General features: G+C 50.3%; 1 protein-coding gene across 7 annotated transcripts in view; it reads left to right on the top strand.

Moving 5' to 3' along the window:
• Positions 1–1,140: 1,140 nt before the first annotated feature.
• SEZ6L (seizure related 6 homolog like) overlaps positions 1,141–13,209 on the top strand; it is a 151,910-nt gene continuing 139,841 nt past the window's right edge. For 3 of the 7 annotated variants that reach the window (XM_081801928.1, XM_081801926.1, XM_081801925.1), the window contains exon 1: positions 1,146–1,640. In XM_081801928.1, coding sequence (XP_081658054.1) covers positions 1,547–1,640 — 94 coding nt within the window. In that variant the 5' untranslated portion in view covers positions 1,146–1,546. Of the gene's footprint in view, positions 1,641–13,209 lie in introns of all 7 variants that reach the window. The other 4 variants (XM_081801924.1, XM_081801923.1, XM_081801930.1 and 1 more) reach the window with 3 other exon arrangements.

Raw genomic sequence — 13,209 nt, 5'->3', positions numbered from 1 at the left:
CCTCCAAGCCTGATGCAGATCTGCCTCTGTAGTGAGTGCCCTGTAAAAAGCATTGAATGAGTGAACGAATGGGAAAGCTTTGGGTGTGGGGGTCTTTTGATCCCCTGGGCCAAAGTGCTCCCTCTCCCCTCCAGTCCTCTCCCACCCTGCGCTCACCTCCCCCACCCATTCTTTATAGGGACTCCCAGCTCCACCACTCAGCTAAAGACATATTCCTCCCGCTGCTGCCTGCAACCTTCTCTCCATCTGCTCCCTCTGCCTGCTCAGGCTGCAATGTGGAGATAGTGTGGCAAGGTGGAGTAGGGGGAGGGCGAGGGAGGGCTTCTAAATTGGGGTGACAGGCCTGGGAAACTGGCAGGTCTGCAAAGGTAGCCCACACAGTCTGTCTGAGTCTCTGGGAGTGCCTATAAGCCTGTCCCCCATGTAGCCCTTGGCAAATGCCTGTCCCCAAGCATCTGCCTGTCTCCCCCATTTACTGTCCCCCACCACCTCCGTTTGTGGAGAAAAGACAAGATGCTGAAAATCAGGGCTGGGCAAGAGCACAGCATGGAAGGTGGGCCTTGAACTCCAGCTCAGGTGGGGGAAGGGAGCAAATACAGCAGAGCTAAGGGGCTGAGCTCAGAGGAAGCCTTGGCTAGCTCTGGTGCCCTGTTGACAATGGGGATGTGAAAGATGGAACTCAGATTAGAACATAAATTGTAATTTATAGTCCCTGGTTGGGCTTCACAGGGCTAGGACCCCCCACCCCCCACCCAGTATTGGATGCACAATTTCGTGGCCATTTGTTTTGTTCTAGGGAGATTGACAGCTCTCATTGGATCCCCAGAGTTGGAGACTTTCTAGGTTACAGGACTCAGTCTGGAAACACGGGAGGCTGGCAGGGCAGAGGGCTGGTTGGGGCCCAAAGGGGCCAGGGAGGGCTTCCATAGAGCTGAGAGAACTGGGACTGCGATCTCTCTGGGAGGCTGAGCAATGGAAAGCTCTAGGCTTCTCGCAGGCTGCAGGCTGCGCTAGGTTTTGAGGCCTCCATCTCCCCGTCTGGAAAATGGTCAGGACGCTCTCTGGCCTCTGGTCAGCACAGGGCTGCCGTGAGCATCCGCCGGCAGGAAACGCTCAGCCCACAGGACGCCAGGGGAATTGGCGTTAAACTTTGCGGGACAGACGGGGCCGGTGGCTAAAGGAGGAGGCTGGCCCCGGGGGGCGGCGGCCCCTCTCCCTGCCGCCCGCCCGCCCCCTCCCTCCCTCCCTCGTCGCACTCGCTCGGCACAGACTCGGCCCCAGCCCCCTCCCTCCTCCCGCTCGCTCCCCGCTCGTTCGCTCGCTCGCTCGCCGGCTCCTCCTCACTCGCCCGCCCGCGCCCGGCGCAGCTCGGCCAGAGCGATCGCGGGGCTGAGCGTGCGTCCGCCCGGGGGGCTCCGGCGGCTGCCCCGGCACGCGGCCCCCTCCCTCGCCGCGCCTGCCCTGCGCGCTCGCAGCCTCCCGGCTTCTCGGCTCCCGCGCCGTCCGCCTGCCCGCAGCCCACGGCGCCGCGACCCCCGCAGCCACGATGCCCGCGGCCCGGCCGCCCGCCGCGGTACTCGGCGGGACCTCGCTGCTCTTCGCCCTGCTCCTGGGGAGCCCCGCGGCAGCTCTGGCGGGAGGTAAGCGCCCGGAGGGGCGGGGCGGGGGAGGGGGCAAAGTTGCGGCGAGTGCGGGGCGGCTGGGGGTCTGCGCCGACCCGGGCGCCTCGAGCACCGCCTGCTGGGTTGGGGAGCGGGGGCGGCCGCCCAAATTCGGGGCTGGGAACCCCTTCCCTCGGCCCGGGCTGATGGGAGTGTGGAGGCGGGGATGTGTCTGAAGGACTCCGGCGCTTCCCTGCTTCGGCTGCGGGCTCCTTTTCGGTCTGCTCGGCTGTGGGGCTGACTCCCCTTTGCAGCCCCAGAGAATATCCTTGGAGTGGGGTCTCCCCCAAACCCCAGATGCCCGGAGCTCTCTGCAACCGCACCCGGGGCTGGGTGCCAGATAATTCTCAGCCTTTCGGGGAGAGGACGAGAAAGGGGGCAGCTGACCCGCCCTGCAACTGAGAACTAGACTCGAACTGTGCGTCTGGGGGCGTCATAGCGCCGCGCCCTCCCACTCTAGGACCCCTTGCCTCCTTTTGGTTCAGGCCGTCCTGAGGGACCGGGTCCCTGAACGGCTCCCAACTGCCTGAATGCCGAACTTGGGTGTGGCTTTCGTTTGGAGGCCGGTGGAGGGGCCTTAGGGTTCTCAGAACTTGGCGGGGGAGGGAGAGGAGACGTCAGGTCACAGTCGGGAACCTGAGCGGACACTCTCCCTCCCCACCCACCCCAGACAGCCTAGTGTCTCAACACTATTATGAATTGGGGAGGTGGCGGTGATAGTTTTGGCCACCACGTGCTTTTGGGTTGGGAAAGGGGGTCCAAGTTTAGCCGAGGATGGTTGCTCCTCCTTCCCAGACCCGGAGCCACACCCTCTTCTCCACCCCGCTGAGGTCCCCCAGGAAAAGTTGTGTGTTGGGAGGTTGGGCGCTTCACTCACCCACAGCTAACCCCAAGAGCTGTGAGGGTTTAATCAGTTCACTAGGAGACCCCAAAGTGGAGGAGAGCATTGGTAGACCACCCGACGTAGCCTTCTGAGAGGTCTCCGGGTCCCAGAAACGCGCTCCTCGTGAGGGAAATAAGCAGGCAGTTGCAGGGTCTTCCCAGGCTGAAGACAGTCCGAGGGCGCACACCCTCCCCATCTGGAGCCTCGATCTCTGTTTGTACCATCTTGACCCGGAGTTGGGGCACAGGCTGTGCCCTTTCTCCCTAAGGAGTTCTGGACCCCTGGCGCGCACACCTGCTTTCAGCACCAAAGGCCGCGGACAGCTCTCAGCTCCGTGGGCCCCAGCTGAGTCCCCTTCCCTCCAACTCTTCCCCACGGCCTGGAGTGCCCTCCTCAGCATAAATCAGGCATTTTATCCCCCACCCCCTTCTCTTTAAATGTGGAGCCCCGGAGTGCAAAGGAAAGGAAATAATTCATCACCTTTTGTTTAACAAAGCATATCATTAAAGAACCCCCCTTTTATGAAGCAATAATAATCACAATTTACACCAGGTCTGGACAATTTCTCTGGGAAAGATGGGAGAAGAGAATTGGTTTAAATAAATCGTTTCCACCACAGCATGCCCTTTTTTAATTAGCTGTCTTTCCAACAATGGCTTGGTGGCCTTGAACATAGTCCACATCTCCCTCCCTCATCCCCCTTTGAATCTGTGTTGTGACTAACACACAGAAAGAGCCCAAAGCTACTCAGTGTCTTGCTGGCTTTTCTAAAGTGATTCTTCCTTTGAGGACCACACTCTCCAGTACACCACCCTCCAGGAAAAATATCTTAATGACACGTATTGAATTGTCATCCAAGACAGGGATTTCATATCCTGTTTCCTTCACTGGCTTCAAACACAAAATATGTGTGTGTTAATTTTTAAGACATTTCATATTATTTTTCCAACTCTTCGACACTACAACTAGCCAGCATATATTTTTAATTAACTTCAGGTCACTGACAAATTAAAGATGTACTACTTCAGAAGGCTCATTAATAACCCTGTGCTTCTGACTCTGAGTGGTAAGGAAAGAATGAGGATAACCAGTGAGCACTGCCAATTCTGATGGTGCATTTGGAAACAATTGACCTTTCACAATGAACTCTTATTTTTAACCTGGAGCCCAACTTCCACTAATGTCAGGAGAGCCGTGCATCTAATACAGTGTTGCAAGCTAGTCCTGTTTGCCTGTGCAGTGAGGGGATTTGTAAATACTTGAAAGGGACTTGTTGCTACATTCTTATGCAGGTCACGTGATTCTCTGGGCCATTTTGCTGTAAGGCATGAATAAGTATAAAGTATAACTTGGTTTTGAAGAGGCTTCTTATTGTCTAAGATAGGCACATGGGGAATAATTGTAGCTACGTGCTAAGACTGCAGAGCCTGAGTGTCATTTCTTTTCTTTTTCTCTTGAATTAATAAAGGAAATTCAATATTGCTCAATAGGACTCAAATTTGCTGCCTCCTCTAGTCTCTAATGTGCGTTGTTGTTAAATTCACTTAACAACTATTTTCATTATGGATTGCCATTCTTTCCCATGGAGTTTTGGCTGCTCCTGCCAGGGGCCACCTTATCTAAGCTTGAGGGATTCTTCTTATGTTCACAAGGCTTAGTTAGACATTAGGAAAATAATGTTATATTCCTTCCCCCCTCTTCCAAGGCAAAAGGATGTTTCCTGATCAGAGTGGCTTGTTTTGTGGTTTTGCTCACAAATTCTTGCTATTCAAAAAGCTATTCAAAAGGGCTCAATTTACTGGTCCTCCCGCTCCATCCACTGGCGTGCTGCAGACCTCCACTAGGGGCGCTCAAAGCTGCATTTGGTGACTGAGGGCAGAAGGAGCCAATTCTGCCCTTTGCGACCAACCAGCAGGTGAGCGCAATGTCAAAGGTCAGCAGAGTGGAGCTCTAAAGATGGCCTCGGCTCCACCTCTACCCGTGCCCCTTTCTGCTTCCTACAATTGATTCCTATTTCTCAGAGGGAAATTATTGATGACACTTGCCATGCAGTGAAAAAGAGGAAGGAAAGGTGATAAGAAGGCAGGAGAATGCTCCAAGAAAGGCAGCTTCAGAATGCAGAGTCCAGCTGTCCCTTTTCCTCCCAGTCTGTGGTTTCCTTCATGCAGCCAAATTGCAAAACACCAAAGAGGCTGTGGCAAGGCTGTTGTTCTGGGGAATTTGAGCTGGGCGCTGGTATTAGATTTATCTGGAAAATAAATATTGTGGCTTTGAAAACCTGGGTCCAGGGGTGCCTGGGTGGCTCAGTCGTTAAGCGTCTGCCTTCGGCTCAGGTCATGATCCCGGGGTCCTGGGATCAAGTCCCATGTCGGGCTCCCTGCTCGGCGGGAAGCCTGCTTCTCCCTCTCCCACTCCCCCTGCTTGTGTTCCTGCTCTCACTATCTCTCTCTCTGTCAAATAAATAAATAAAATCTTTAAAAAAAAAAAAAAAAAGAAAACCTGGATCCAGGTCCAGCTCCATGGTTATGAATGCGTGACCTCCAGCAGAACTCTCTTCTCTGAGCATCCGTTTTACCATCTGCAGAATGGGGGCAGGAGTGCGGGATTGATGGTCTCAGTCTGGAAGGATGGTTGCAATGATTACATAACACTTCCTTGTAAAGCAGGTGGCACATAGTAGATGCTCAAGTAATGGTCCTGTATTTACTTCCCTGTGTTCCCAAATGCAAGTTGCCCCTATTAGGAGGCACCAAGAGAGCAAATCCCCGAAGTTGGTGTGAAGATGATGTTGGCATAGATAACTGGATAATTTAGGCCAAAGTAAGAGAGGTGGAGGTGGGATAGTGAGTAACCCCAGGTACTTATATGCTGCCTGTGGCAGGTGAGAATTGTTCTTCACCTGGTGCAGGTGCCCTTCCTTCCTGAAGTCTCATACTGCAAATCTGTGCGCCTCAGTATTACCATCAGGAAGCAGAGTCCATGGTACCAGAGATGTAGGATGGCAGTGTAATGGTTGGAAAGGAGATATTAAGGAGAGAATCTTCTGGAGAAGACGTTAACTCATTCATTCATTTAACATTTACTGAGCACTTTCTATGCATGCAGCAAGCCCCACGTAGGGTGCAGGAGACACAGTCATATGATGAGGTCCCTGCCCTAGCAATAACAGCCTAGCAAGAGAGATCAGAAGTAAACCACTAGCATCCATGCCCTGTGGTCTGTGCTTCAGGAGGGGACTATCAGAGTGCTATGGGGTCTCGGGGCAGGGGGGTGGTTCATTCTCACCAGAGGTAGTCAGGGAAGGCTTCCCTGAGTAGGTAGCATTTAAGCTGGCCCTGCAGGGGTGTGACAGGGACCAGCCGCCAGGGGGACGATTTCCACAGTGAAGATTCTGAAGCAGGCTTCACTTTTGGAGCACATCACACACTGGTGGAATTAGAGAGAGGGAAAGAGGAGTGAGTGGGAGGGGCAGGCTGGTGGGCACCCAGCCTGACACGTGAAAGAAATCGTCAGACCTGCCCCTCCTCCCTGCTCTCCCCTGGACTTCGTGGGCTCTGCAGAGGAAGGCTGGAACAAAGGCCCGTGAGGCGTCGTGTTCGTTGTTGTCCACTAGAGGTTGTGATGACACCAAAGGAATCCTCTCTGAAGACAGCCAGTCCCGGTTAGGGAGTACCAATAGCAGCCACAGTGCTGGGTAAATGCCGCTTCCCTGGATTAGCATATTTGCATAATCCTCTGGTTACTGTAGTTCTTCAGCAGCAACCTCTTGGTATTGGTGAAGGGGTGGGGGTAAGGGTGTCCCCGAGAGAATGGGATAATTCTCGTGGACCTGCCTGATGTAATTTACTACAGCACGGCTGGGACCGTGTCTCAACAATGCAAACAGCATTCACTGAGTGTCGATTTTGTTCCAAGTCCCGTGATAAGTGCTTTGGATAGATTCGTTCGGAGAGCGCTCACAATGGCCCCAATAGATGCGATAATTATCCCCATTTTATAGACTGGGAAAGTGGAGGCACAAAGAGGTCAAGCAGCGTGTCGAGAGTCACAAAGCTGTGAAGTGGTTGCAACCTGGTATCAATTTTTTTAATGCCACGCCTCACGGTTGCCTCTTACATTCCGCATCCCCCAAGCTCGTGGGCAGATTTTGCTGATACGTGACGGGAGCCAGTAAATACTTGTCAGAGGCGTGTTGGATGTGTACCCTCTGCCCACCGCTGTTCCTGATATATAGTAAGCACTCAAGTAAAACTGGTTGAATCGAAGTGAGTCAGGAAGTTGAACAGGTTACAATGTATATGTGGGCGGTTCGTTCATCATTGTCATATCTAATGATTACTGAATATATGTCGGGCACTGGCATAGGTTATTTTATTTAATCTCCACAATTTTTCTCCATTTTATAGATAAGGAAACCAGGGCTTAGAGAGACTGTTAGTTCAGGAAGCTCAAGGTCGTCAGCTAGGAAGTGGCAGAGGTAAGATTTGAATCCAGATAATCTGACACTGAGCGTGGGTGCTTGAGTGCTGGGCACAGAGTCTTCCAAGGTGGGTCCCATATTATTTCCCAATGAACTGTGTGTACAAGATGCCTTCATCGTTGGTGTGTGGTCAGGCTGGACGGGTCTGAACCCTGGCTCACCAAACGCCAAACTCTGGCAGGGCAGAGACCCAAATCAACTAGGATTTTCCGAAGCCCCTAATATCTCTAAAAGAACGAGAGAAGAAGAAAGAGAAAAAGAAAAAGAGAGCATAAGGATTATTTTTCCCAGCCAAGAAGAGTACACTAAAGAGAGTGAGCAGTATGGCTGGTTTGTTGGCTGGCTTTGAAATTCTGGCTGTTTGTAATTTCTCTTGTTCCCAAGCCACCCAACCATTAATGGAAAACTTAAAGTGTAGGAAATTTGTTTCTGTAAGCTCCTAAGTTCAGGAACCTAAACTCAATCACCTCCTAGCCATGAGCCTCAGTTTTCCCATCTGTAAAATGGATCACAGTAACCACAACCACATACACAAAGCTGTCCTCACAGGGCTGGGATGAGACATGGGAGTTAAGAGACTTTATGCTTTATGCATACCGGAAAGTCAAGCTTTAGGAAGGTGGGTGCTGGCATGGGAGGCTCAAGACCCCAAGCACTCCCATGCATTTCTTCCTGGGCTTGTTATGAAAGAATGGCAAAATATAGCACTGCTATTTGCCATTTAGTGTGGGTCCACTCTGTGCCAGAGGACTGTCCATGTGCTTACCCTATATATTCACTCCTATGATCCTCAACCAACCCTATCAGGTGCTGTCACTAAGTAGATATTACAAATAAGGAAACTGAGTCTTAGAAAGGTATTGACACTTGCTAAGGTGTTACAAGCAATGAATGATGTGGTCAGGATTCAAACCCAGGGCTATTTGATTCCAAAGCCCAGGTTTGTTCTAGATGCTAGGGTATGAGGTGTCACATAGCCATGGCCAAATGGAGAGCAGACACAAGCCCAGAAATTAGGGTGGTTTGACTGGACTCCAGGAGGGGAGGTGTTTCCTCACCCAGTGGCAAATGCCAGATGTCTCAAGTCAGCTTGCCAAGAGGAGAAACAGTTCGTCTCAACCCTCCATAGGCCCTCTGATGACTCCTGGGTGAAGCATCCTTCTTATCATGCAGTACCTTCAAACTGGCCTGTCACCCTAAGAGTCTGTATAGCTGAAGATGAAATGCCCAGCTGGCTGATTTGAGCAGCATGACCTTGACCTATGCACTTCAGTGCTCTGAACACTGTGGGCCTGATATGTAAGATCAGGGTCCTGTCTCCCTTGCAAGATTGTTACCAATAGTCAAAGTAGGTACATACATGTAGCCCATAGCAAGCACTCAATAAAAAGTTGCCATTATTGCTACCAATATTCAGCTGGTGAGCTTCTATTCATCCTTCAAAACCCAGTCACTGTTTGTCTTTTTCTGTGAAAACTTCCCTTGCCTCTCTCTTCTCTGTGCCAGTTATTAATTATACTCTGGGCACCCCTCCCTTCACATTTTATCCCTCTATTATAGTTAACTCAGGTACTCACAATGCATGAGTTACCACTTCACATGTCTCCCTCAAAACCCTCAACTGAAGCTTCCTCATCCATATGTCTCTCAGCCTGTATCTCACCCAGCATAAGGCTCAACCCGTTTGTAAAACCATGCTAAATTACCTTTCACCTTAATACCAGTTGTGGGGAGGTAGCATCAGTCTGAAGATCTGAATTCGATTCCTGACTCTTTCTCCTACATCTGTGTGGTCTTGGGCAGCCTGTTGGAGACTTGGCTCCTCACCTGAAAACTGGAAACGACAAGAGCATCCTACCTCAAGGAATTGCTGTGAGGAAAATCAGTGAGCTAAGAGATGTGAAATCACTGGCAAATTCTACAGAAAGGAAGATGAGAAAGAGGAATTAGAGGAGGAAGGAGAGAGAGACACTTTGTGAAGAACAGCAACAACCTTTGTGCAAACACACAGCCACGAGGCCGGCCACTCAGTGGGTCCCAGCCGGAGCCGTGTCTCTTTCCAGAGGGCATATTGGCTGCAATTATTTACCCTGTGGCTTAGCTCATTTCAAAATAGAAACTTTCTGGGCACGACACTGGGTGTTGTAGAATCTGCCTTCTCTTGGGTCCCTGGCAGCTGCAGAAACTAGAAAAGGGAATAAAAACCCATGTTTAGAGTTGCTTTCTGTGAGATGCTGACGAGAGCTTGGTTGCCCCGAGCCGTCAGTGGGCCTCACGTGAGGGCAATGGTCTGTGCTCTGCTCATTTTCCCAGAGAGGATGTGATAAATGGGGGCTTAGTATTGACATGCTTTCCAGAAAAAGTTAGCAAGGTACCCTTCCCGGGGTCTGTCGTATTTATCAGATCTTAGCAGTTCTTCAGCCTCTCAACCTGCCTCAGTCCGTTCTCTGATAATTTCATTTTACTGAGAAAAGAGACCCAAAGACAAGAAAGGACCTACTCACCCAAGGTGTCACTGTAACTGAGTGGCAGAGCCAGGACTCGAACCTCTGACTCCTGTTTTCTGACTTCTTTTCTAAAGGAACTTTACCCTCTTTTAAGAACAGTGGAATCCCTGCTCTCCTCTAATGTATGTTCGGAGACCCGTGGAGAGCCTTAAGACATCTGTCTCCAAGAAACCAATGGCATCCATTACCCAAATTGGATATTTACATTGTGAGGCCACGGCAGAGTGACTGCATAAAAGGAGCGTTAGCAGAAGCTGAAATCAAGCCGTAGCTCCCTCCCGTGCTGACTTGGCACTTGAATCTTTGAGGCACTCGCGGACCAGCTCACACCTGGGAATGGTGCCATCCAAGCAGATGGCTCGAGTCAAGCAAGCAAGAATAAAGCATGGAGGCTCAGGGGGGTGCAGGTCCCAGGCCAGGTGCCCCCCTCCCCGTGCTTCCCTGCTCTCACCATGGGCCATACAGAGTGGCTCATTGAGAAACCCAGTGGTGGTGTGTGGTGTAGAGATCTGGGGAAGGGTTGCCTGAGGCATGGATGATGTGGTCAGGGCCAGCCTTGGGCAAGTAGATGGAGAGCAAGGATGACTCAAGGGCTGGAAGTTAGAGCAAGGTGGGTGGGTACAGTCTAATATGTGGAGTCTGGAGCTTCAGACAAGTCCTATAGGGCAGAGGGGTGGGTATGAGCCAGTGGGTGATGGTTTCCTTGTTTGGTTTCACCCACTCCCAGTTTGGGGGTAGGCATGTGCCAAGGTTTTGCATCATAAATGAGTGAGCTGGGATGCCAAAATGGAGCACTGACTCAGGACTAAGAGCCCAGCAAGGCAGTAAAGTGCAATAAAGAGCCCAGACTCTGGAGTGACAGATATTGGTTCCAACCTAATGGTATGATCTTAGACAAGTCACTTAACTGGGATGATTGGGGTGGGGGGAGTGATGACGATGATGGCAATGATTTGTTGAATCTTAGCTGATTCTCAGATTCTCAGATCAATGCTGGCTTCCAAGAGAGGAACCAGTCTTTCTTTTGGCTTTACAGAGCAAAGCGTCATTTAGGATAGATCAAGACTAAGAAGTTACCCCAAATATTGGGCCAAGGATGCTCCAGGGATGGGCTCCTTTCCTCCATTTCTCTCTTCCATAGCATCTGCTTCTCCTTGCATCTGTTGCTTCTGGCTCTTTCTCTCTCTCTCTCGCCTGCCTCCTTCTGCTCACTCACCAGTGATCTCCCTCATCACCTCTACTTATGCATGGGCTGTCATGGCTTCTCCGGCTCAAACTCTGCATGTGCACCATCTAATATGGTAGGCACTAGCCACATGTGGCTATTTAGTTTTAAATGTGAATTCATTAAAATGAAATTAAATTGGAGTTAGAATTCCTCAGTCCCATTAGCACATTTCACGTACTCAGTAGCCATGTGTGGCTAGTGGCTGCCATGTTGGAGAGAGAACATTATCATCTTGGTAGAAAGTTCTATTGGATCATACTGCTCTAGGTCATGGCAGTCCAGACATAGCCCCTAACACTCAACTTCTTCATGCTTCCCTGTTCAGATTCCTGAGGAATATGGCTTGTCCTGCTGGGGCAAGAGGTTGGCTGCTCATGTTTAATCCAATCATCTGTGGCAGGTGTGGTAAGCATGCCGTGAGGCAGAACACAGAGCTAGTCCCATCCGTACTTGGGGTAGAGAGCGATCACCACTAGTAACATTTCACACTCCGGCTCTGCCGTCCTCCATAGTTGCTTTCTCAACCCTTCCAATTGCCACGATGTGGCCCTGGAACTCTTTTCATCCGTAGTCATCAAGCTGTGGCCTCACTGATAAATATATCTAAGAACTGGGAAAGATCACAAGTGTATCTGCTGACTCATCTCCCTTCCTCACTGGGCAGTGAGGTCCTTGGGGTCAGGGATTGTCTCATATTACTTCTTTATTCTCAGCGGTTTGTTGAATGGATGAAAGAAAGGAAGGGAGGGAGGGAGGAAGGAAGGAAAGAAAGAAAGGAAAGAAAGAAACGCATTTTTGGCCACAAATGACCCCAGTTTGGGAAGCAAAGGGCACAAAAGCATTTGCAGATGGTTGCCTGGGTAGCTCAGGCTGTTGAGCTTCTAACTCTTGATTTCGGCTCAGGTCATGATCTCAGGGTCATGGGATCAAGCCCCTTGTCAGATGCCGCACTCAGTGGGGAGTCTGCTTGAGACTGTCTCTCTCCTTCTCCCTCTGCCCCTCCCCCCACGCTCTCTAAATAAAAAAAAATAAAATAAATAACCTTTTTTAAAAAAGTATTTGCAGAAGGGTGCCTGGGTGGCTCAGTTGGTTGGGCGACTGCCTTCGGCTCGGGTCATGATCCCGGAGTTCCGGGATCGAGTCCCGCATCGGGCTCCCTGCTCGGCGGGGAGTCTGCTTCTCCCTCTGACCCTACCCCCTCTTGGGCTCTCTCTCGCTCTCTCTCTCTCAAATAAATAAATAAATAAATCTTTAAAAAAAAAAAAAGTATTTGCAGAAAATGCACAGTCTTCCCATCATTTGGGTAAGCTTAGGGAAAGATCATTTGAAGTGGGCGTTTATGAGAGGGGGTCCTCATAAACTGGTGTAACTGGGTATATTTCAAGGGGTCCATTCTCTGCCCATCAAGCTGGGGTAGAAAAAGAAGAGCAGCTTCAAGATAGGGCCTCAGGAGCCCTCCCCCTCCTCATGAGAAGGTTCACCTGGAATGAGAACAATGCGCTTAGGAGCAAAGGCAGAGGTTAGTGGGAAAACAGAATGTGCTTTTTCAAACATGTGGTTTCTCTGCATGGTTTTAGTAATGTGGCTATTATATAATGTTGTGATTTCTTCAAAGCTTTAATATTATGGAAACAGAAGGAAGAGGTGTTTAAAAGAATGTACTCAGAGTACACTTTCTGAGAGTGGTGGACTAAGCACTGGCATAGGACCGAGACAGGCCTGGACGTGGACCCCAACCCTGGTGTTTCTGTGTTGTATTATGCTGGAGGAAGGGGTCTGATCAACTAAGCCTCAGTTTCCATCTGCAAAAAGAGAATGTAATGCTTCCTGTGCCTCCCCCGTAGGGTGGATTGTGAGATCGCAATGCTTATGTCACCTCTCCGACCATCTCCAGCAGTGTAGGTGAATGGTCCCCCGCCCCTGAAGTTAAGCAGTGCACAACCTATGCAACTGTATGTGGCAGCCCTGGATGTGGAAGTGCACCACTAAACTGTAAAGCTATGAGCAAAAGGAGACAGACGGACAAAGAATCCTCTGATTCCTCATTCCTTACAGACTTTTGATCAGACCTCTATCTCCATGCCCCCTCCAAGGTAGGTTTACGGACTTGTAAAGCTAATTTGGAGCCAACCACCTTGGAAATTAATGAAAAATATGTGGAATCAGTCCTAGTTTTCCAGGGCTTCAGGACGGGAAATTTGCCTAATTTATGGCATAAATAAAAAATGATGTGCTGGGGCTCATTTGCATATGTTTACTTCAATTGGGGTTAAAAGCAACACTTTATTGTTGTTTCTAAAGAAAGCCTCAGACTGACAAATAATGCAAGATATGTTAAGAAAAAAAAAAAGAAGAAGAAGAAGGTAGCGGGAGGGGAGGAATGAAGCGGGGGAAATCGGAGGGGTGGACGAACCATGAGAGACGATGGACTCTGAAAAACAAACTGAGGG

The sequence above is a fragment of the Leptonychotes weddellii genome, chromosome 13, assembly GCF_054177405.1.
Source record: "Leptonychotes weddellii isolate Sample4059 chromosome 13, ASM5417740v2, whole genome shotgun sequence".
NCBI lineage: Eukaryota > Metazoa > Chordata > Mammalia > Carnivora > Phocidae > Leptonychotes > Leptonychotes weddellii.
The sequence above is the reverse complement of the archived record's forward strand: the minus strand, read 5'-3'. Positions and strand labels throughout refer to the sequence as shown.